The sequence below is a fragment of the Scyliorhinus torazame genome, chromosome 1, assembly GCF_047496885.1.
Source record: "Scyliorhinus torazame isolate Kashiwa2021f chromosome 1, sScyTor2.1, whole genome shotgun sequence".
Lineage (NCBI taxonomy): Eukaryota > Metazoa > Chordata > Chondrichthyes > Carcharhiniformes > Scyliorhinidae > Scyliorhinus > Scyliorhinus torazame.
Window position 1 is genome coordinate 211,088,292 of NC_092707.1, and position 20,975 is coordinate 211,109,266.

General features: G+C 52.3%; 1 protein-coding gene across 6 annotated transcripts in view; it reads right to left on the bottom strand.

Moving 5' to 3' along the window:
* Nucleotides 1-20,975, bottom strand: part of col16a1 (collagen, type XVI, alpha 1) — a 779,331-nt gene that overhangs the window by 481,968 nt on the left and 276,388 nt on the right. For all 6 annotated transcript variants that reach the window (XM_072502210.1, XM_072502224.1, XM_072502220.1 and 3 more), the window contains exons 16-19: nt 17,782-17,871; nt 16,325-16,363; nt 6,230-6,274; nt 4,341-4,376 (exon numbers count right to left, since the gene is read on the bottom strand). In XM_072502210.1, the coding sequence (XP_072358311.1) occupies nt 4,341-4,376; nt 6,230-6,274; nt 16,325-16,363; nt 17,782-17,871 (210 nt within the window). The remainder of the gene's footprint in view (nt 1-4,340; nt 4,377-6,229; nt 6,275-16,324; nt 16,364-17,781; nt 17,872-20,975) is intronic.

The window sequence follows — 20,975 nt, forward strand, 5'->3', positions numbered from 1 at the left end:
CCTGAGGAAGGAGCAGCGCTCCGAAAGCTAGTGACATCGAAACAAACCTGTTGGACTTTAACCTGATGTTGTAAGACTTCTTACTGTATTAAAATGCAACCGCGCTTTACCAGAATCCCCAAGTGTACATCGCTCCTGGTGGGACTTGGGTACAATATTTGCACATGGCCCCTGGTTGGGAGGGGCACATATCTACACATCACCCCTTGAAGGTTTGGCTGAGATGCATAATTGAGTGTAAATTGTGGAAGTTAACTGGTGATTCACTTGAGTCCTGTAAATAGAGACACACTGAAACCGTGATTGCAGGGTTAGGAGGTGCATGCTTGTAACATGCAACTTGGCAAATAAATAAAAGTGTGTAAAGCTTAGCCCTAGTTCTATCCAAGTAGCTTTCTGAAATAGAACACAACACAATAGAACATAGAACATAGAACAATACAGCGCAGTTCAGGCCCTTCGGCCCACGATGTTGCACCGAAACAAAAGCCATCTAACCTGCACTATGCCATTATCATCCATATGTTTATCCAATAAACTTTTAAATGCCCTCAATGTTGGCGAGTTCACTACTGTAGCAGGTAGGGCATTCCACGGCCTCACTACTCTTTGCGTAAAGAACCTACCTCTGACCTCTGTCCTATATCTATTACCCCTCAGTTTAAAGTTATGTCCCCTCGTGCCAGCCATTTCCATCCGCGGGAGAAGGCTCTCACTGTCCACCCTATCCAACCCCCTGATCATTTTGTATGCCTCTATTAAGTCTCCTCTTAACCTTCTTCTCTCCAACGAAAACAACCTCAAGTCCATCAGCCTTTCCTCATAAGATTTTCCCTCCATACCAGGCAACATCCTGGTAAATCTCCTCTGCACCCGCTCCAAAGCCTCCACATCCTTCCTGTAATGCGGTGACCAGAACTGTACGCAATACTCCAAATGCGGCCGTACCAGAGTTCTGTACAGCTGCAACATGACCTCCCGACTCCGGAACTCAATCCCTCTACCAATAAAGGCCAACACTCCATAGGCCTTCTTCACAACCCTATCAACCTGGGTGGCAACTTTCAGGGATCTATGTACATGGACACCTAGATCCCTCTGCTCATCCACACTTTCAAGAACTTTACCATTAGCCAAATATTCCGTTATTCCTTCCAAAGTGAATCACCTCACACTTCTCTACATTAAACTCCATTTGCCACCTCTCAGCCCAGCTCTGCAGCTTATCTATATCCCTCTGTAACCTGCTACATCCTTCCACACTATCGACAACACCACCGATTTTAGTATCGTCTACAAATTTACTCACCCACCCTTCTGCGCCTTCCTCTAGGTCATTGATAAAAATGACAAACAGCAACGGCCCCAGAACAGATCCTTGTGGTACTCCACTTGTGACTGTACTCCACTCTGAACATTTCCCATCAACCACCACCCTCTGTCTTCTTTCAGCTAGCCAATTTCTGATCCACATCTCTAAATCACCCTCAATCCCCAGCCTCCGTATTTTCTGCAATAGCCTACCGTGGGGAACCTTATCAAACGCTTTGCTGAAATCCATATACACCACATCAACTGCTCTACCCTCATCTACCTGTTCAGTCACCTTCTCAAAGAACTCAATAAGGTTTGTGAGGCATGACCTACCCTTCACAAAGCCATGCTGACTATCCCTGATCATATTATTCCTATCTAGATGATTATAAATCTTGTCTCTTATAATCCCCTCCAAGACTTTACCCACTACAGACGTGAGGCTCACCGGTCTATAGTTGCCGGGGTTGTCTCTGCTCCCCTTTTTGAACAAAGGGACCACATTTGCTGTCCTCCAGTCCTCTGGCACTATTCCTGTAGCCAATAATGACATAAAAATCAAAGCCAAAGGTCCAGCAATCTCTTCCCTGGCCTCCCAGAGAATCCTAGGATAAATCCCATCAGGTCCCGGGGACTTATCTATTTTCAGCCTGTCCAGAATTGCCAACACCTCTTCCCTAGGTACCTCAATGCCATCTATTCTATTAGCCTGGGGCTCAGCATTCTCCTCCACAACATTATCTTTTTCCTGAGTGAATACTGACGAAAAATATTCATTTAGTATCTCGCCTATCTCTTCAGACTCCACACACAATTTCCCATCCCTGTCCTTGACTGGTCCTACTCTTTCCCTAGTCATTTGCTTATTCCTGACATACCTATAGAAAGCTTTTGGGTTTTCCTTGATCCTTCCTGCCAAATACTTCTCATGTCCCCTCCTTGCTCGTCTTAGCTCTCTCTTTAGATCCTTCCTCGCTACCTTGTAACTCTCCGTCGCCCCAACCGAAGCTTCACACCTCATCTTCACATAGGCCTCCTTCTTCCTCTTAACAAGAGATTCCACTTCCTTGGTAAACCACGGTTCCCTCGCTCGACGCCTTCCTCCCTGCCTGACCGGTACATACTTATCAAGAACACGCAGTAGCTGATCCTTGAACAAGCCCCACTTGTCCAGTGTGCCCAACACTTGCAGCCTACTTCTCCACCTTACCCCCCCAAGTCACGTCTAATGGCATCATAATTGCCCTTCCCCCAGCTATAACTCTTGCCCTGCGGTGTATACTTATCCCTTTCCATCATTAACGTAAACGTCACCGAATTGTGGTCACTGTCCCCAAAGTGCTCTCCTACCTCCAAATCCAACACCTGGCCTGGTTCATTACCCAAAACCAAATCCAACGTGGCCTCGCCTCTTGTTGGCCTGTCAACATATTGTTTCAGGAAACCCTCCTGCACACACACTGTACAAAAAACGACCCATCTATTGTACTCAAACTATATCTTTTCCAGTCAATATTTGGAAAGTTAAAGTCTCCCATAATAACTACCCTGTTACTTTCGCTCTTATCCAGAATCATCTTCGCCATCCTTTCCTCTACATCCCTAGAACTATTAGGAGGCCTATAAAAACTCCCAACATTGTGACCTCTCCTTTCCTGTTTCTAACTTCAGCCCCCTCGGAAGAAGAGTCCCCATCTAGCATCCTCTCCGCCACCGTAATACTGCTCTTGACTAGCAGCGCCACACCTCCCCCTCTTTTGCCTCCTTCTCTGAGCTTACTAAAACACCTAAACCCCGGAACCTGCAACATCCATTCCTGTCCCTGCTCTATCCATGTCTCCGAAATGGCCACAACATCAAAGTCCCAGGTACCAACCCATGCTGCCAGTTCCCCTACCTTGTTTCGTATACTCCTGGCATTGAAGTAGACACACTTCAAACCACCTACCTGAACACTGGCCCCCTCCTGCGACGTCAAATCTGTGCTCCTGACCTCTCTACTCTCATTCTCCCTTACCCTAAAACTACAATCCAGGTTCCCATGCCCCTGTTGCATTAGTTTAAACCCCCCCAAAGAGCACTAACAAATCTCCCCCCCAGGATATTTGTGCCCCTCAGGTTCAGATGTCGACCATCCTGTCTGTAGAGGTCCCACCTTCCCCAGAAAGAGCCCCAGTTATCCAGTTAATCCTCCACCTCACTTCGGAAAGGAAAAGAAACTGGGTGAATTTCTGGAGACAGTCAGGATAAAGGGATATGATGAGCATGTGGGATGGTGATTAGTCAGAAAGATAAAGGACGTTTGGGCCTAGTGGTCTTATTTGGTTCCTAAAGGTGAATGTTCTCTTAATTTTATACCCATTAAATCTATGTTCTGTAGCAACCCCCTATGGACTAGTCTATCTATAATTTCTTCAGCCAGAGAGTGGTGGGTCTGTGGAATTCATTGCCACAGAGGCCGGGACGTTGAGTGTCTTTCAGACAGAAGTTGATAAATTCTTGATTTCTCGAGGAATGAAGGGCTATGGAGAGAGAGCGGGTAAATGGAGTTGAAATCTGCCATGATTGAATGGTGGAGTGGACTCGATGGGCCGAATGGCCTTACTTCCGCTCCTATGTCTTATGGTCTTATAAGCTTGGACAGCAAGTACTGGTGGGCATTTTGACCTCAATGGTCACTACAGCTCAGCAGGGCCCGACACTCATAGCTAACTACATGCTGCAGGAGCCACTGGATCAGGGTCAGGAGCATGATGTCCCACTGCCCACCTCAGAACTTCCCCTTCAGAGCCCAGAGGTATTGAGAACCCACACAAGGCCGAGACCAGCTTGGTCAGCAAAGGCCCCTAATAGATCCTGATGTCTCGCGATTCTGTAGCACACCGAGCTAGGGAAACAGCAAGCTTTCTCAATCACTTTATGCTCTTCGGACTGATTCTACCTCACGGTGAGCAATTGTGCGCCAATAGGAACTGGAGTAATCCTAGCTGAATCTGCCAGTAGATGTTAGAATCACAGCCACTCACCTTTTCACCCTTCGCTCCCGATAATCCAGGTTTACCCTGAAAACAGAGATAATGACCAAGTTTAGTCGTGAGTCAGAGGAGCCGAGCAAACATTAAATACGAACGGCAACAGCCCACTGTCAGAAGCAATAACAGTGATCAGATCACACATTCAAATCAAATCATTTTATATTACTGAGCGTAGAGGATTATTTTCAGTAGACTGCAGGTCCCAGTCATCCTGCACTAACAGATAATGAGTACAGTTATGGAGTTGAATTGGCACCTCTTGAGGTCGGAGGTTCAGTGCTCACCAGCACAAATTGTGAAATTGAGTCCAATAACCTCGATAACTTGTAGTCTGGTACCAACAAAAATATTACTTCAAAATCCAAATCACTCAGAAAATAACCCCTGCCTAGATTGGTGCACGTGAAGCTGAGTTCCACATGACATGTTACATTCACCAGGCCCTCTGAAGCGGCAGAAGAACTCGCTCAATTGTTAAATAAAATCAGTACAAAAGAGGACAAGAGGAACCCCAGTGTCTCAGGCACTGTGTATAAAGCTCAGGCGATATCCCAAAGGCGTCCGAATGGGGACCGGTGTTCAAATGGAGAGGGCTGCCCCACCGATGAAGCAAACAAAAACCGTGATAGTCTCACTCACATCTCCATCTGTCAATGTCCCAGACATATGGGGGCATGGTGGCACAGTGGTTAGCACTGCTGCCTCACAGCTCCAGGGACCCGGGTTCAATTCTGACCTCAGGTGACTGTCTGTGTGGGGTTTGCACGTTCTCCCCGTGTCTGCGTGGGTTTCCTCCGGGTGCTCCGGTTTCCTCTCACAGTCCAAAGCTGTGCAGGTTAGGTGAATTGACCGTGCTAAATTGGCCCTAGGTGAGGCTGCGGGGATAGTGTGGGGTTTGGGCCTCAGTGGTGTGCTCTTTCAGAGGGCCGGTGCAAACTTGATAGGCCGAATGGCTTTATTCTACACTGTAGTGATTCTATGAGACTTCATCACCATCCCAGAAGGTGAGAGCGAGCAGATGTGACCGATGGTGTGGTCACTTGTGAGACCTACATCTTCCACACATGCTACCTTTTGACAGAATAATATGAATGATCCCTGACCTTCTATTCTGCTCCACCCCATCCTCTCCAACTGTATAATCCATCACATTTCTAACCCTCATCAGCTCTGAAGAAGCGTCACATAGAAGCAAAAAGTTAATTCTGTTTCTCCCCCACAGGCTAAATGACAGCATATCGGGAAGTCACCTTAGAATCATAGAATCCCTACAGTGTAGCAAGAGGCCATTCGGCCCATTGAATCAGCACTAACCCTCTGAAAGAGCACGCCACCCTAACCCACTTCTCCACCCTATCCCAATAACCCCTTAACCTAACCTACGTATCCCTGGACACTAAAGGGCAATTTATTATGGCCAATCCATCTAACCTGCACATCTTTGGACTGTGGGAGGAAACCGGAGCACCCAGAGGAAACCCACGCAGACACAGGGAGAATGTACACTCCATACAGTCAGTCAGGCTGGAATTGAACCTGGGTCCCTGATGCTGTGATGCAGCAGTGCTAACCACTGTACCACCGTGCCACCCTTGAGCTGGTGCCCTGCAATGTAATCGCATTTCCTGATCCTATCCCTGGAAATATAAGGCTCTCTCTGCACAGCCCCTATATTGATCTTTAATCTGTCCCGTCACATACTACAGACGCTTTTCACCAGCTAGCCTCAATGGTCTCTCTCTGACTGCTATTCCTAATACACGTTTAAAGAATTGAATCGTGCTAATTCACTGGGACATGTTGATCCTGAAATGCACTTGTCACCTTGGATCACTGGGAAATTAACTTTCCCTTTAAAGTCATGGAAAAGTGATACTTACAGATTTTCCTGGGATGCCTGCAGGGCCTGGATCTCCGTCACCTCCCTAAAGAGGACAAGGATAATAATAATAAACGTTATTATTGTCACAAGTAGGCCCACATTAACATTGCAATGAAGTTACTGTGAAAAGGCCCGAGTCGCCACATTCCGGTACACAGAATGTTCGGGTACACAGAGGGAGAATTCAGAATGTCCAGTTCGCCTAACAGCACGTCTTTCGGGACTTGTGGGAGGAAACCGGAGCACCCGGAGGAAACCCACGCAGACACGACAGGTGAAAACACTGAAGAGAAAATGGAAGATTAGAAGCTCCTCACTGCTAAGTGACCAGAAGGAACCATCTCGGAAACCTGCAAGGAGGCCAAAATCACCGACTTTGTCGAAGAAAGTCGCCTGCTGTGGTCCTGCCTGGGGAGGGTAGACATTCACAAAGTGAAGCACCACGTCCCCATCGCGGACTGTTAAGTGAAACAGACTGCCTGGCACTGCCTGCTTGACCCCCAAGATCCATGGCTGAAAATGCGGAGCCAACACCCCGCCCAAATGTGGGGCCAAGTGACTCATGAAGACTCCCCCTCGCCACTCCAAGATCCACTTAGCTTCGTCTCCCGAGGATGGTGTGGGTTTCTTGCAGGAAGCACACCACATGCCTCCCGTCCCGGAGGACAGAGAAGCACTGGAATCGGTGATGCGTGTCCCTGCTGCCGTGGATGTTGAGGCTGGCTATGGTCACCTCCATGTTAGTTGTAGTGTGTGTCCATCACCAATCAACCATAACTTAGTGCTCGGAGGGAGCAGAGGTGTGCCTGCCCCTCCACTCCCTCAGGAGCCCTGCGAGGAAGAGGACAGCTTGGTGCTGCTCCTCCTGGTCCTGATCAAACTCCTGTGCCTCCTTGGCAAAGACACGGGTGGACTCTAGGAACAGCCAGCTAACCAGGGCCAGCCGCACGCAGTCTCAGTGACCGTGATGCTGTTTCAAAAAGGCCCGAGGGATGAGGGGGACTCGGTGCCGGCCAGGAGGGTGCCCTCTGCCTTGCTGCAGAGAGTGTCAAAATCCTCCTCCTCGCCCAGCACCAAGCAGCCGCCCTCCTCCGGGCGGTCACCACCTGGGCCCGAGTCCCCCGCCACATGGAGTGTGGCAGGCGGCACTGGCCCACCGACTAGCCCTTGGCCCGAGTCGATCCCACCCCCAAGGTCGACAGCGGGCAGGTTCACCGCCTGCATCTCCCAGGGCTCAGGGTCCGTGGGCTTCCACCCCCGACGCCGGGTCACAGGACAGATCCGGGAAAAGCCCCGGAAACAGCTCCGAGTTGGTAGCCGGGCATCCTGGCGTCGGGAGTTGGGATTGAGGGGGCGGGGGGGCCTCCCTCACCGCCACCTACCCACGACCCGAAAATAAACGAGTCGCCGCTGCCCCCCGGCGTTGAAAAAGAAAAGGTGTCCAGTCCAAAACCGCACAGGGCGGAATGAGACCTTGGGGGTCACATCTCCGCCCAGCTCCAAACCCTCTTGCTCGGGGAGCAATGACAACTTGGGCGTCTTGGTGGTCCTGGCGGCCTTTTTGATGTTCTTCCTCGTGGGGCTGGGCATGATGTCGAGGGGGATGTACTTGGGTGACACCCATCCTTCGCCTGGGGAAGGGGTAACGAGATCTACCACCCCTCCCCACCCGGAAATGGGGGGTTGGGATCACCCGTCTGCGGGGCATCCACTGCTGGAGGGCCCTCAGCACTGTCCCACCTGTCCGCACCGCCCAGCCCCTGGGGTTGTGGCGGGGCGGTAGCACCCACAGGCTCGGGGCCGCAGACCTTGTCCCCGCCGCCCTCTGGAGCCCACGTGGTGGTATCGCTGGGCCCCAGGATGTTTCGAGGTGGCAGTGGCCCCCGAGCTGGACTGGACGGGCAGGGTTCTTGGGCATGTTGGGGCCAGAAGTGACCGCCGTGCCATCTTTCTTTTTAGGCCGTCTCTGGCAGCGCAGAGGCTCCCTTTCCCCCTTGCCAGCAGTCGTGGTGTTGTCAGGGGCCGGCTGCTGCTGCCTCCCACCTTCCCCCTGCAGGGGGAAGGGGGGGGCAGACGAAGAGGTGGTGGGGGAAGAGGGGGCGGCAGTGCCAGCCGCGGGCACCTTGGTGGTGGTAGTAGTGGCGGCCACGAGGGCGGGACAGTCGCGATGAATGTGCCCCACCCCACTGCAGGCGTGGCACCACACGCTGTCCGTGAACCAGGAGACTTTGAAGGACTCCCCCTGGTGGGAGACCTCAAAACCCTGCTCCGTGACCTCCTCCCAGGCCAGACGGACAAAAACCTGGCGCCGGAAGGAGTAAATATGATGGAGGGAGGCAGGCCAAGTGTGAGCGGCGCCACCCCGGATCTAACCTCCCCCAGAAGGTGGAGGTAGGGGAGGAGGATCTCAGTGGGGAGGTAGGACGGGACGTTGGAAAGAATAATACCCTCGGCGGTGGCCTCTAGCGGGTCCACCACCACGTGTGTCCCACCAACTGTCAGCCCCTTTTCCAGGGCGTGGTGGACCGCTCGCTCGGCCCGCAGGATCAACACGACTTTGCCACACATCCGGGAGCCGGCTATGATGGGCGAGGGGCTGACGTCCCTGGTCATGGGGCCACCTGTCTCGATGGTCATGCTGGGGTGGGCGTAACATTTTACCCCCAACCGCCTCATCAACAGGCGGAAGGGTGACTGGGCTGCGGGGGCAGCGGACGATTTGGAGGCTGCCTTCCCCGTATAGGTGGTTTACGACTGCCCCGTCCCCGGCAGGGTGGAGGATGCCTTCGGGGTATTAGCCATGCCCACCCCAGTACGGCCTCGAGCCGTGTAACAGTGTGTAGGGTGGGTGGGGGGGTGGGCACCGTAACAGCTGATGCCACGAGGGAAGCAGTGGAGTGGCTGGCCCCATGTGCTGACGGGCAACAGCAGATGATTGGTGGGTGGGGCAGCGTCTTCAGCCCTGGAGAGGCTCAAACAATGTCCCAGGCTGCCCCACACCCATCGCATGTGGCATAGAGGAGGGCGGCATTCTTCAGCCCTGGAAGGGCCCTGCCAGAAACCCTAATCTTCACCCCAGGCGGGGCACAGCAGCAGGCCCTGGGTGGTCCCACTCCCACCTCAGGCACAGGGGAGGGAGGACAGAGGGCAGGGCAGGATATTCGGCCATGGGGGGCCCACCAAGGGTCCCACTCCCACCTCAGGCACAGGGGTGGGAGGACAGAGGGCAGGGCAGGATATTCGGCCATGGGGGGCCCACCAAGGGCCCCACTCCCACCTCAGGCACAGGGGTGGGACGACAGAGGGCAGGGCAGGATATTCGGCCATGGGGGGCCCACCAAGGGCCCCACTCCCACCTCAGGCACAGGGGTGGGACGACAGAGGGCAGGGCAGGATATTTGACCATGGGGGGCCAACAGGACTTCTACTCCCACCTCAGGGACAGGGGTGGGATGACAGAGGGCAGGGCAGGATCTTCGGCCCTGGGGTGCCCACCAGTTCTACTCCCACCTCAGGCACAGGGGTGGGAGGACAGAGGGCAGGGCAAGATATTCGGCCATGGGGGGCCCACCAAGGGTCCCACTCCCACCTCAGGCACAGGGGTGGGAGGACAGAGGGCAGTGCAGGTTCTTCACTCCGGGAGGGGGCACAGCAGCAAGCCCGGGTGGTCCCACTCCCACCTTGGGAAACTGAGTGGGAGGACAGAAGGTGGGGCAGAGGGAGAGAGAGAGAGGCAGAGGAGAGAGAGAGAGGAGAGGGCGGATGAAAGAGAGAGAGCTTGAAGAAGCCTTCAGTCCCGGATGGGGTCTAGCTGTTGTCAGGCAGGCCAAGGGAAAGGGAAAGGAAGGAGATGGGGAGGGGGAGGTGGAAAGGTATCACTTCCCCTTTTTCCCCTCTTTCAGGCAGCATTGAAATATCTCTCTTCCTTCTCCCTGACTTACCTCCCTCCTCTCCTCTCCTCTCCTCCCAGTTGGTAGATAGGTTTGAACAGGAGACAGCAGGAGCCACAAAATCAGGAACAAAGCAGCCACTCCCCTCACAGCAGCAGAGTGAATAAGAGCTCCCCCAATGAGGAGGGCGGAGAAATCATGAGCAGAGTCACCTGCATAAGTCGAGCTGGCCAGTGTGGTACCAGCTAGGGGAGTAGAGCAGTGGTGAAGTACCACTACTACTGCTGCTGTTGTATGTATGTAATTGTAAATAAAGTTATTTCTTTTGACTCTACAATCTCATGCTGGATTCTTCGTGGCCCTCACAAAACTGCCGACGAGGATGGGATGCCTTTGATGCTGTACTGGAAAGTTGGAACCATACGCACAACAGATGTTACTACTTCCGGGTGAATAACATCACCGAAAGCGAGCGCCAGGTGGTCATTTTGCTCACTGCCTGCGGCCCGCATATGTTTGGGGTGATTTGGAGCCTTACATACCTAGCTGCGCCGGACACCAAGACGTTTGATGAACTGGTGACCTTGGTGGAGCAACATTTTAACCCAACCCCGTCCATGGTAGTCCACCATTACTGGTTTAATACCGCTGAGAGGACCCCAGGAGAATCCCTTGTTGAGTTTCTATCCAGACTACGCAGGATTGCGGAGTACTGTGACTATGGTGAGACTTTATCAGAAATGTTATGCGACCGTTTAGTTTGCGGTATTAACAACACGGCCAGCCAGAGAAAGTTGTAAGCCGAGCGGACATTGACTTTTCAACAGGCCTTTCGGATAGCATTGTCCCGAGAGAGCGCAGAACGGGGAGTACAGGAGCTACAGGGAATGAATGTGCACGCCTTGGGGCGCAACCCCTTCCATCCAAAAGCGTCTCCCGCACCCCTGCGGTACCCTGGGCGGGGCGGCGTCCGGATCGATGCCAGTGGCCGCCAGACGTTCCTCCCCGAAGGGAGCCTTCTCCAGAACCAATGGATGTGGAACCATGTCAGTGTAAGACTTGTGGGGGCCGGTCCTGTCGCGGACGCCGGTCCTGGGGGTGCCAGAGGCGCCGTCATTCCGACAGAAAGTGGGGCCAGCCCAGAGGCCATACCTTCTATTTGGATGAACCAGCGGGAACTATTCCCGAGGATGTGGATACGGAGGGCGACTGCCTGCAGCTGCTGGTTTAGCACAGTGGGCTAAACAGCTGGCTTGTAATGCAGAACAATGCCAGCAGCGCGGGTTCAATTTCCGTACAGGCCTCCCCGAACAAGCGCCGGAACGTGGCGACAAGGGGCTTTGCACAGTAACTTCATTGAAGCTTACTTCTGACAATAAGTGATTATTATTATTGTGAGGCAGCTCCCCGAGTGGCCCCCATTAAGGTGACTGTACAGGTGAATGGTCACCCGCTTGAGATGGAGTTGGACACTGGCGCAGCGGTCTCCGTGATTGCCCAGAGGATATTCGACCACATCAAACAGAATATACAGACCCTTACATTAACCGATAAACAGGCCAGGTTGGCCACCTGTACGGGGGAACCATTGGACATTGCTGGAGCTATGATGACCCCTGTTGCTTATGAACGCCAGGAGGGGCATTTCCCGCTTATCATGGTGCGCGGCCATGGGCCAGCCTGTTGGGTCGGGAGTGGTTGTGCCATTTGCGGCTGCAGTGGCAGCACATTCTTCAAACAGGTTCTGGAGGCCCTAGGATGGTACCTAGATGTATTCTAGCCCGCTTTGGGGAAGATAAAAGGGGCCGTAGCCCTTATACAGGTTGAACCGGGAGCCATGCTGTGCTATTTCTGGGCGCGCCTTGCTCGAGAAGGTAGAAGCAGAGTTCACTCGTTTGGAGTCCTTGGGTATTATCAGGCCCATCCGTTTGGCCGACTGGGCTGCACCAGTTGTACCAGTAATGAAGCCAGATGCCACGGTTCGCTTGTACAGTGACTATAAACCGGCTCGACCAAGACCCAATGCCCCGCATAGAAGATCTCTACGCGAAGCTTGCAGGCGGACTCTCATTCACAAAATTCAAAATGAGTATCGCCTATCGACAGTTGGACCTGGACCCTGCCCCCCGGCCATATGTAACTATTAATGCACACAGGGGTCTGTATGAATATACACAGTTGCCCTTTGGAGTATCCTCTGCCTGCGCTATCTTTTAACATGTCATGGAGGGCATCGAGAGGTTTTCCGCGTGTCGCTGTTTACTTAGATAACGTTTTGATTACGGGTACTTCGGAGCAGGAAAATTTGGAAGCTGTCCTTGGACGCTTCTCAGAGGCTGGAGTCCTTACAAAGTGTGTCTTTCAGGCAAAGGAAGTGGTCGACCTGGGTTATTGGGTGGACTGCGAAGGCTTGCACCCCGTCGCAGAGAAGGTGCGCACAATTCAACAGACCTCCTGACGCTTCGCATCATCGTTCTTTTCTCGGCCTCGTAGACTATTACGGGAAGTTCCTCCCCAATCTGGCAACTACGCTGGCCCCGTTGCACCTTCTGTTGAAGAAGAATCACACCTGGGTTTGAGGTCAGCCACAAGAAGCCACTTTCCAGCGGGTGAAACAGCAATTGTCGTCGTCTGGGTTACTAACCCACTATGATCTGGAAAAGCCTTTGCTCATCACGTGTGGTGCATCCCCGTATGATATTGGGGCCGTCCTGTCCCAAAAGATGGAGAACGGGGCTGAGCGGCTGATAGCTTTCGCCTCCCGCACATTGACTTCAGCAGAAAAGAAGTACGCGCAGATCGAGAAGGAGGGCCTGGCGGTGGTCTTTGCGGAGAAACGCTTCCACCAGTATGTGTATGGCCGCCACTTCACTATCGTGACTGATCATAAGGCTCTGCTTGGACTTTTCTGAGAGGACAAGCCAATTCCGCCATTGCTTCTGCACAGATCCAGCGCTGGGCTTTGTTGCTCGCTGCTTACGAGTATTCTCTGGAGCATAAACCAGGGACGCAGATAGCGAAGGCCGATGCACTGAGCCGATTGCCTTTATCGACCGGCCCCATGTCGACCCCCATGACAGGTGATATGGCTGCAACCTTAAATTTTATGGACTCCTTGCCTGTCACGGCATCGCAGATCCGTGAGTGGACCCAGACAGATCCAGTCCTATCAAAGGTTCGGCACATAGTCCTCTATGGTGGGCAACATAGACAGCTCCCAGGCGAGTTGCGGGCATTTTCCTCCAAGCTGTCAGAATTCAGCGTGGAAGACGGTATCCTCTTGTGGGGGACGCGTGTGGTCGTCCCAGAAAAAGGACAGGAGCTGATACTATAGGACTTGCACAATGGGCATCTGGGTGTGACCAAAATGAAAATGTTGACCTGGAATTATATCTGGTGGCCAGGCCTCGACGCCGACATTGAGAAAGTAGCCCAAAACTACTCCTTTTGCCAAGAGCATCAGAAGCTTCCACCTGCTGTAGCCAGTTAAAATGGCTAACCCCCGATTTAGAATGGCTAACCCCGATTTAAAATGGCAAACGGAAAAGGCTGATGGGAAAATCAGCCAACAGGAATAAAACAAGCAGCTGCAGGTAAACTGTGTATTCACCTCTGGGAAGGCCAGACAAGATCGATACCTGCAGCCATCAGCACAACAAAACACCAGCCATCTGAATACTAATGAGCAATCCCCGGGAACAATGTGCAACAAATTAGACGCACAAAGCCAACCCAGACTTTTCGGCGCCAACAGGAGCCTACACAAAGGGAGGTGAACGATCACCCCAAGACCGCCCAGCGATCAAGGAATCGCTCCAGCATTGGAGAATATCGAACCAAGTGATTGGGACGAAGTCCAATCACTTGGAACCAGGTACAGGGTCCGCCCCGAAAGGCGGGAAGCCCCTGGGGACTATAAGTATAGAGTCCAAGTTCAAATCGACCCTTCTGCTACCCCTTCTGCATCCTCCTGCGACCCTTCTGCTAGCCTTCTACAACAGCCCTCAAATCGTAAGTCTTACTTCAACGCTCGCTACGAGATAGGCGCTCCTAGCTATCGATCTGTACCAGCTTCGAATCCCACAGGCTCAGAACCCAAACGAAAGGCATTTGTTTCCCTGACCTGGTGGGCCATTTCCAAGTTAAGTATTGGCCCATTAGTTGTAGGAAGTAGCTTCGACGTAGAATTTATGCATGAGTATTGATTAATGTATATAATAAATGTGCGTTGATTTAACTCTTACTAAGCGGTGTGTTGGATTATTGATCATTACTCGGACTTGAAAAACGTGGCGTGAAAGATACCTGGCGACTCAAGAGCAAAGGTGATAGAACAGAGCAATTAAACTAAGGCTAAAGTTAGCAGCAACACTGCCGCGCCCCTACATCACTGGGAATGGCCAGGACAGCCTTGGGCGCGCTTGTATGTGGATTTTGCCAGCCCTTTTCAAGGATCCTGTTCCTTTTATTAATCAATGCCCAATCTAAATGGCTAGAGGTGCATAAGACGGTAGGCACAACATCCTGCGCAATGATCGAGAAGATGCGTTTGTCTATCAGCACGCATGGCCTCCCTGAGGTGCTCGTCACATACAATGGCACTCCTCTCACAAGTGAGGCGTTTGCGAGGTTCATGAAGGTGAACGGCATAAGCCATATCCGCACTGTTTTGTGCCACCTGGCTTCCAATGGGTTGGCGTAACACGCAGTACAGACATTTAAACGGGGCCTAAAGAAAGTCTTCCAGGTCTATGGTCACTGGACTGGCTCGTTTTTTGTTTTCGTATGGGACCACTCCACATGCGGTGACTGAGGTAGCTCCCGCAGAACTCCAAATGGGCTGGAGACTTCGCACCCGCCTTAGCATGGTCTTTCTCAAACACTGAAACAAACGTACGCCGTACTCAAGAACGGCGGGGTCATAGCCTTTCTTGGCATCGGCCGATTCGGCAGTTTGCGCCTGGTGACCCGGTGTTTGTTCGAAATTTTGCTGGTGGTGCCCAGTGGATTCCTGGCGTAATCTTTTGACGAACGGGCCCTATCTCTTACCAGGTGCAAGCCCAGGATCATCTCCAGCGCAAGCATTTAGACCATGTTCGGTCCAGAAGGTTACCTCTTCCACAGATTCCCCAACCCCGGAGCTCACTTCTACAGCCGCAGAGGCCAGACACAGTGGAGGATCATCCTCATGATCTTCCACTGGCGACCCACTCAAAGCCTGTGCGGGTCGTTGTAGAACCGCGTGGAGATAGGGACGTCGAGATAACGGAGGCAGTGGACTCCGACTCTGAGATAGAGGCACAGGACAACTCCGAGGAGGAGTCGGTCCCACGGGCCGTGGATGTACAACCATCACGCCATTCATCACGGAAGCGATGTTCACCTTCTCGTTACACGGCGCCCGATCCAGCGCCTCCTGCAAATGGTGTCTGGCCTTTGGCAAAATGAGTCCGATGCCCTCCTTCGCCAGGGTCTTCGGTTGATTCCTTGGACTTTGGGGGGAGAGATGTTATAACCTGTCCCTTTACTACTGGCTGGGGACTAATGGCAATCCCACAATCCTTCGTGAGTATGAGCTCCCCCAATGAGGGGGGCAGAGAAATCATTAGTAGTCACCTGCATAAATAGAGCTGGCCAGTGTGGAACCAGCTAGAGAGGAGTGAACAGTGATGGAGTACTGCTGCTGTTGTATATACGGAATTGTAAATAAAGTTATTTCTTTCGATTCTACAAACTCGTGCTGGATTCTTTGTGGCCCTCACACAAGTTAGAAACTCACTGAAGGTGGAGTGAACCCACTTGCAACCGTTAACTAATGATATAGAGCAGGACAGTGAAGAAGGGGGCGGTAATAACCAAGAGTCTCAAGCTTGTGATTAACGGATTTGAGGCTGCCGAAATGGACGGGCTGAGCAGGGGTTCCTGGTCACAGAGGGTAGTGGGTGCCTGGAATGCGCTGCCGGAGGAGGTGGTGGAAGCAGGGACGATAGTGACATTTAAGCGGCATCTGGACAAATACATGAATAGGATGGGAATAGAGGGATACGGACCCAGAAAGGGTAGAAAATTTTAGTTTAGACGGGCAGCATGGTCGGCACGGGCCTGGAGGGCCGAAGGGCCTGTTCCTGTGCTGTACATTTCTTTGTTCTTTGTTTTGTTTTGAGATTTGAGCTGGAGAAGGCCGATTTCCTGAATGAACTCACCGTGTCTCCTTTGGGGCCGGCAGGGCCTCCAGGTTTTCCCTTTGGAACATAAAAATAAACAAATGTTAGAACAGCATTAACCAGCGTAGGTCAAACTCTTTGTCACAGGAAAGGCGGAACAAAGGAGGTAAACATGAGCTTGATAGCCTTGTACTCAAACACAGAGGAGCAGAGATCTGGAATACGGTTAAACTTCACAACAAACAGAAAACAGTAAAAATTAACAATACCCCAGGGAAAATCTTTCATCAGAGCTGGAAACTGGAAAACCAGGAGTGGAATCAGCAGAGAGGAGGGAAGGAGGGAGCATCACCAACTCTCCACACTTTTCTGTGAGTTTCCAGGAATTGATTTCCAGGACTGAGCAACACCAGGGTGACAGGTCAGAGAGGCATGAAACAAAATTACTGGCGGGATTCTCCCTTTCCCCCCAGCTACATGATTCTTGGCGACCAGTCATTCGGTTGCGGCGGGATCCCATTTCCCGTCGCCTGCCAATGGGATTTCCCATTGAAGCCATCCCACGCCACTGGGAAACCCGTGGTCGAGGATGCGTTGCTGACAGGAAAAGATAATCCCAACAGCCGGAGAATTCCGGCCCATGTTTTCCATTTCAACACTTTCATTTAGCTTTATGGAAAATGGGTTAAATAAACGGTGTGACAGCCTGATGGGAGGGTGGAGGGAGGGTAGTGAGGGGGAGGGGCTAAGGAGAGGGAGGTGAGTGGGAGCAGGTGGTGTGGGGAGGGGAAGGAAAACAGGATGAGGGTAGTGAGGAAAATAGGAAAAGAGAGGGATAGGAAGATGGGAAGATAGGAGGGCAGGGAGAGGAGATGGAGAAGTTGGTGGTGAGGGGGCTGGGAAGGGGATGGGAGGAAAAAGAAGGGGTACTGACGGGAGAGGAATGGTCAGGGTGCGTGGAAGGGGAGGCACTGGGGGAGGGCACGGGAATAGTGAAGGATGTTGCAGTGGGGGCGGGGGGAGTGAATGGGGAGGTGAAGGGAGAGGGAATACAGAGGAAAGCAGATAGTATGTGGGGGAGTGGGGGATAGTAAGGGGCATATAAGGGGAGCGGAGGGAATGCAAAAACAGAAGGGGAGGAAGGGGAGGGGATGAGTTGAGGGTTTTGGGGAGGAGGAGGATGAAGTTTGGGGAGAAGGAATATGTGGCCCCTTCAAGGGGAAAGAGAAAGAGAATGATCACTGCAGATTCCGATAGCCGGTTAGGTCTTTAGGAGACATACTGCACAACACCACCACTGCTACCCCCATGCCCCAATTGAAGCAAGGCTCATTCCATTAGATTCTCAGGGGAGAGATGGTCAGGCTCAGAGTTTACTGGATATTTTGCCCACTCTGAGCATGCTGCAATCACACTTGGCTGCACAACCCCTTCTGCTGTCTGACCTGGTAAAGGCGCCCTCTGCTGCTGGAGTTTGTTCTGCATCCAACACTCACCGGTTTTCCTGGTGTTCCTGCGAGTCCTGGGTGTCCCGGCGATCCTGGTTCACCAGCCAATCCCTCTGGCCCAACTGGTCCTGGGTCTCCCTAATTTTGAAAAAATATTTTTATTGGAGATTTTCCATTTTACAATAAACTTTACAACAAAACCCATATTACCCACAGCAGATGACACATAAAACCAACATAACAAAAAAACCCAGCCAATTGTACCCACCCCACCCATCAGAGAAGAAAAAACTTGAAAAGAAACAGAACAAAACAAACCCCCACCCGCGTCCCGTCCCCCCCCCCCCCTTCCCCCCAGCAACTGCAGTGACTCATTCCTTACAGTCGGTAATGAATGGTTGCCATCTCTGATAATACCCACAACCGACCCCCTAACATGCACTTGAGTTTCTCCAGGTATAAGAATTCCATTAGGTCACCTAACCATACCGAGGTACTGAGCGGAGTAGAAGAACTCCACCCCAGCAGAACCAACCTCCGGGCAATCAGCAAGGCAAAGGCCAGGACATCTGCCTTCACCCCCGTTTGTAACTCCTGCGAGTCTGACACTCCAAAAATGGCCACTAGAGACAAGGCTCCAGTTCGATATTCAGAATCGCTGACATGGTATTGAAGAAGGAGACCCAAAAGCTTACCAGTTTGGGGCAAGGCCAGAACATGTGTGTGTGATTGGCTGGTCCCCCAGAACACCACTCGCACCTGTCTTCTACCTCTGGGGAAAAAACACTCATCTTGGCTTTGCTCAGTTGCTCCTGTGCACCACCTTAAACGGGATCCGACCAAGCCATGCACATGAAGATGTGGCGTTCACCCTACAAAGGGCCCCACTCCACACCTCATCATCCACTATAGGTCCCAACTCCTTCTCCCACTTTGCCTTCACCCCATCCGTCGAGTCCAAATCCTCAGACAGAATTTGCCCATAAATACCAGACATGCTATCCTCCTCCGACTCTGCCTGCAAAAGAATCCTTTCCAACAGAGACATCCACGGTGCCACAGGAAATGTTGGGAAGGCCACCCGTATAAAATTCTTTACCTGGAGGTACCTGAACGAGTTCGCCCCTACAAGCCCTAACTTCACCAAGAATTCCTCCTAACTGGCAAACCGCCCCTCCACAAACAAATCTCCAAATCTCTCAAGCCCCTTCCCACACCCTGAACGTGGCATCCAGTCTCGGCGGTTCAAATAAACGATTGGCACAGATAGGGACCAACCTTGATATGGATTCCAGCTTAAAATGCTGCCGGAATTGTCTCCATATCCTTAAAGTGGACACGACCACCGGGTTCGAGGAGTACCAAGGCAGAGAAAACGGAAGCGAGACACTTACCAACGCACCCAGACTAGACCTCACCTCTACCTGTCCCCATACGGAACCTGGGTCATTGTACCACCAGCACCTGCTCAGCATTAACCGCCCAATAATATTAAAGCAAATTCGGCAATGCTAGGCCCCTCGACTGCCTATCCCTTTGAAGAACTACCCTACAGATCTTCGGGGTCTTGTCTGCCCATATAAAGAATGAGATCAACCTTTTAACCCTCACAAAAATGATTTCGGGAGGAAGACAGGGAGACACTGAAACAAGAACATAAACCTTGGAAGAATATTAATTTTAATAAACTGGATGCTGCCCATCAGAGACAGGGGAAGATTGTTCCCATTTTTGCGGATCAGACTTAACCTTGTCCACTAGACTTGTGAAGTTCACTTTTTTCAGCGGGACCCAATCATGGAGATTGGGACACGCAGATATCTGAAGCTAGAGCTGGCCAAGCGAAAAGATAACACATCCAAGTTGGTTCCCCTCCCTGGGGGGTTAACCAGAAACCATTTGCTCTTTTCCAGATTCAACTGGTAACCTGAAAATGAACCAAAGCTCCTCAGTAGCTGCATTTTATCATTCTTAGTGGGGATCGGGTCTGTAACATAAAGCAACAGATCGTCAGCATATAGGGACACCCTATGTTCCAACCCTCAGTTCTTTAACCCCTTCCAATTGGCCAAAGCCCCCAAAGGTATAGTTAAGGGCTGAATCGCTAACGCAAATAGGAGGGAGGACATTGTACATCCCTTTTTAAATGGAAGTAACAGTGGCGCAGTGGTTAGCACTGCTGCCTCATGGCGCCTAGGTCCCAGGTTCAATCCCAGCCCTGGGTCACTGTCCGTGTGGAGTTTGCACATTCCACTCGTGTTTGCATGGGTTTCACCCCCACAACCCAAAGATGTGGGGGTGGATTGGCCACCCTAAATTGCCCCTTAATTGGAAAAAATGAATTGGGTACTTTAAATTTATTTTAAAAAACAAATGGAAGTACCCCAAACTCAAGGAATTGGTATGGACACTGGTTGACGGGGCCACATACAACAAGCTGCCCATGAAATCAATGTTGGCCCTAGACCGAACCTCTCCAGGATTTCAAAAAGGTACCTCCACCCTGTCAAATGCCTTCTCAGCATTTAAAGACACAATCGCCTCCGGCTTGGGCCCCACGGACAGGAGAGAACAACATTCACCAGCATCCGAATATTGGCTGACAATTGACCAGAAGACCATAAGACATAGGAGCAGAATTAGGCCACTCGGCCCATAGAGTCTGCTCCGCCAATCAATCATGGCTGATATTTTCTCATCCCCATTCTCCTGCCTTCTCCCCATAACCCCTGATCCCTGTATTAATCAAGAAACAAAGCTTGTCTGATCCTCCGCAATGACCTAAGGGAGACAGGGCTCCAGCCTTCCCGCCAACACCTTAGCCAGGAACCTGGGGCGAGATTCTCCGACCCCCCGCCGGGTCGGAGAATCACCGGGGGCTGGCGTGAATCCCGTCCCCGCCGGTTGCCGAATTCTCCACCACCGGATATTCGGCGGGGGCGGGAATCGCGCCGCGCCGGTTGGCGCCCCCCCCCCCCCCCTCCCCACCCCGCGATTCTCCAGCCCGGATGGGCCGAAGTCCCGCTGCTAGAATGCCTGTCCCGCCGGCGTGGATTAAACCGCCTACCTTACCGGCGGGACAAGGCGGCGCGGGCGGGCTCCGGGGTCCTGGGGGGGGCACGGGGCGATCTGGCCCCGGGGGGTGCCCCCCCACGGTGGCCTGGCCCGCGATCGGGGCCCACTGAGCCGCGGGCGGGCCTGTGCTGTGGGGGCACTCCCTCCACAGCGCATGCGCGGGGATA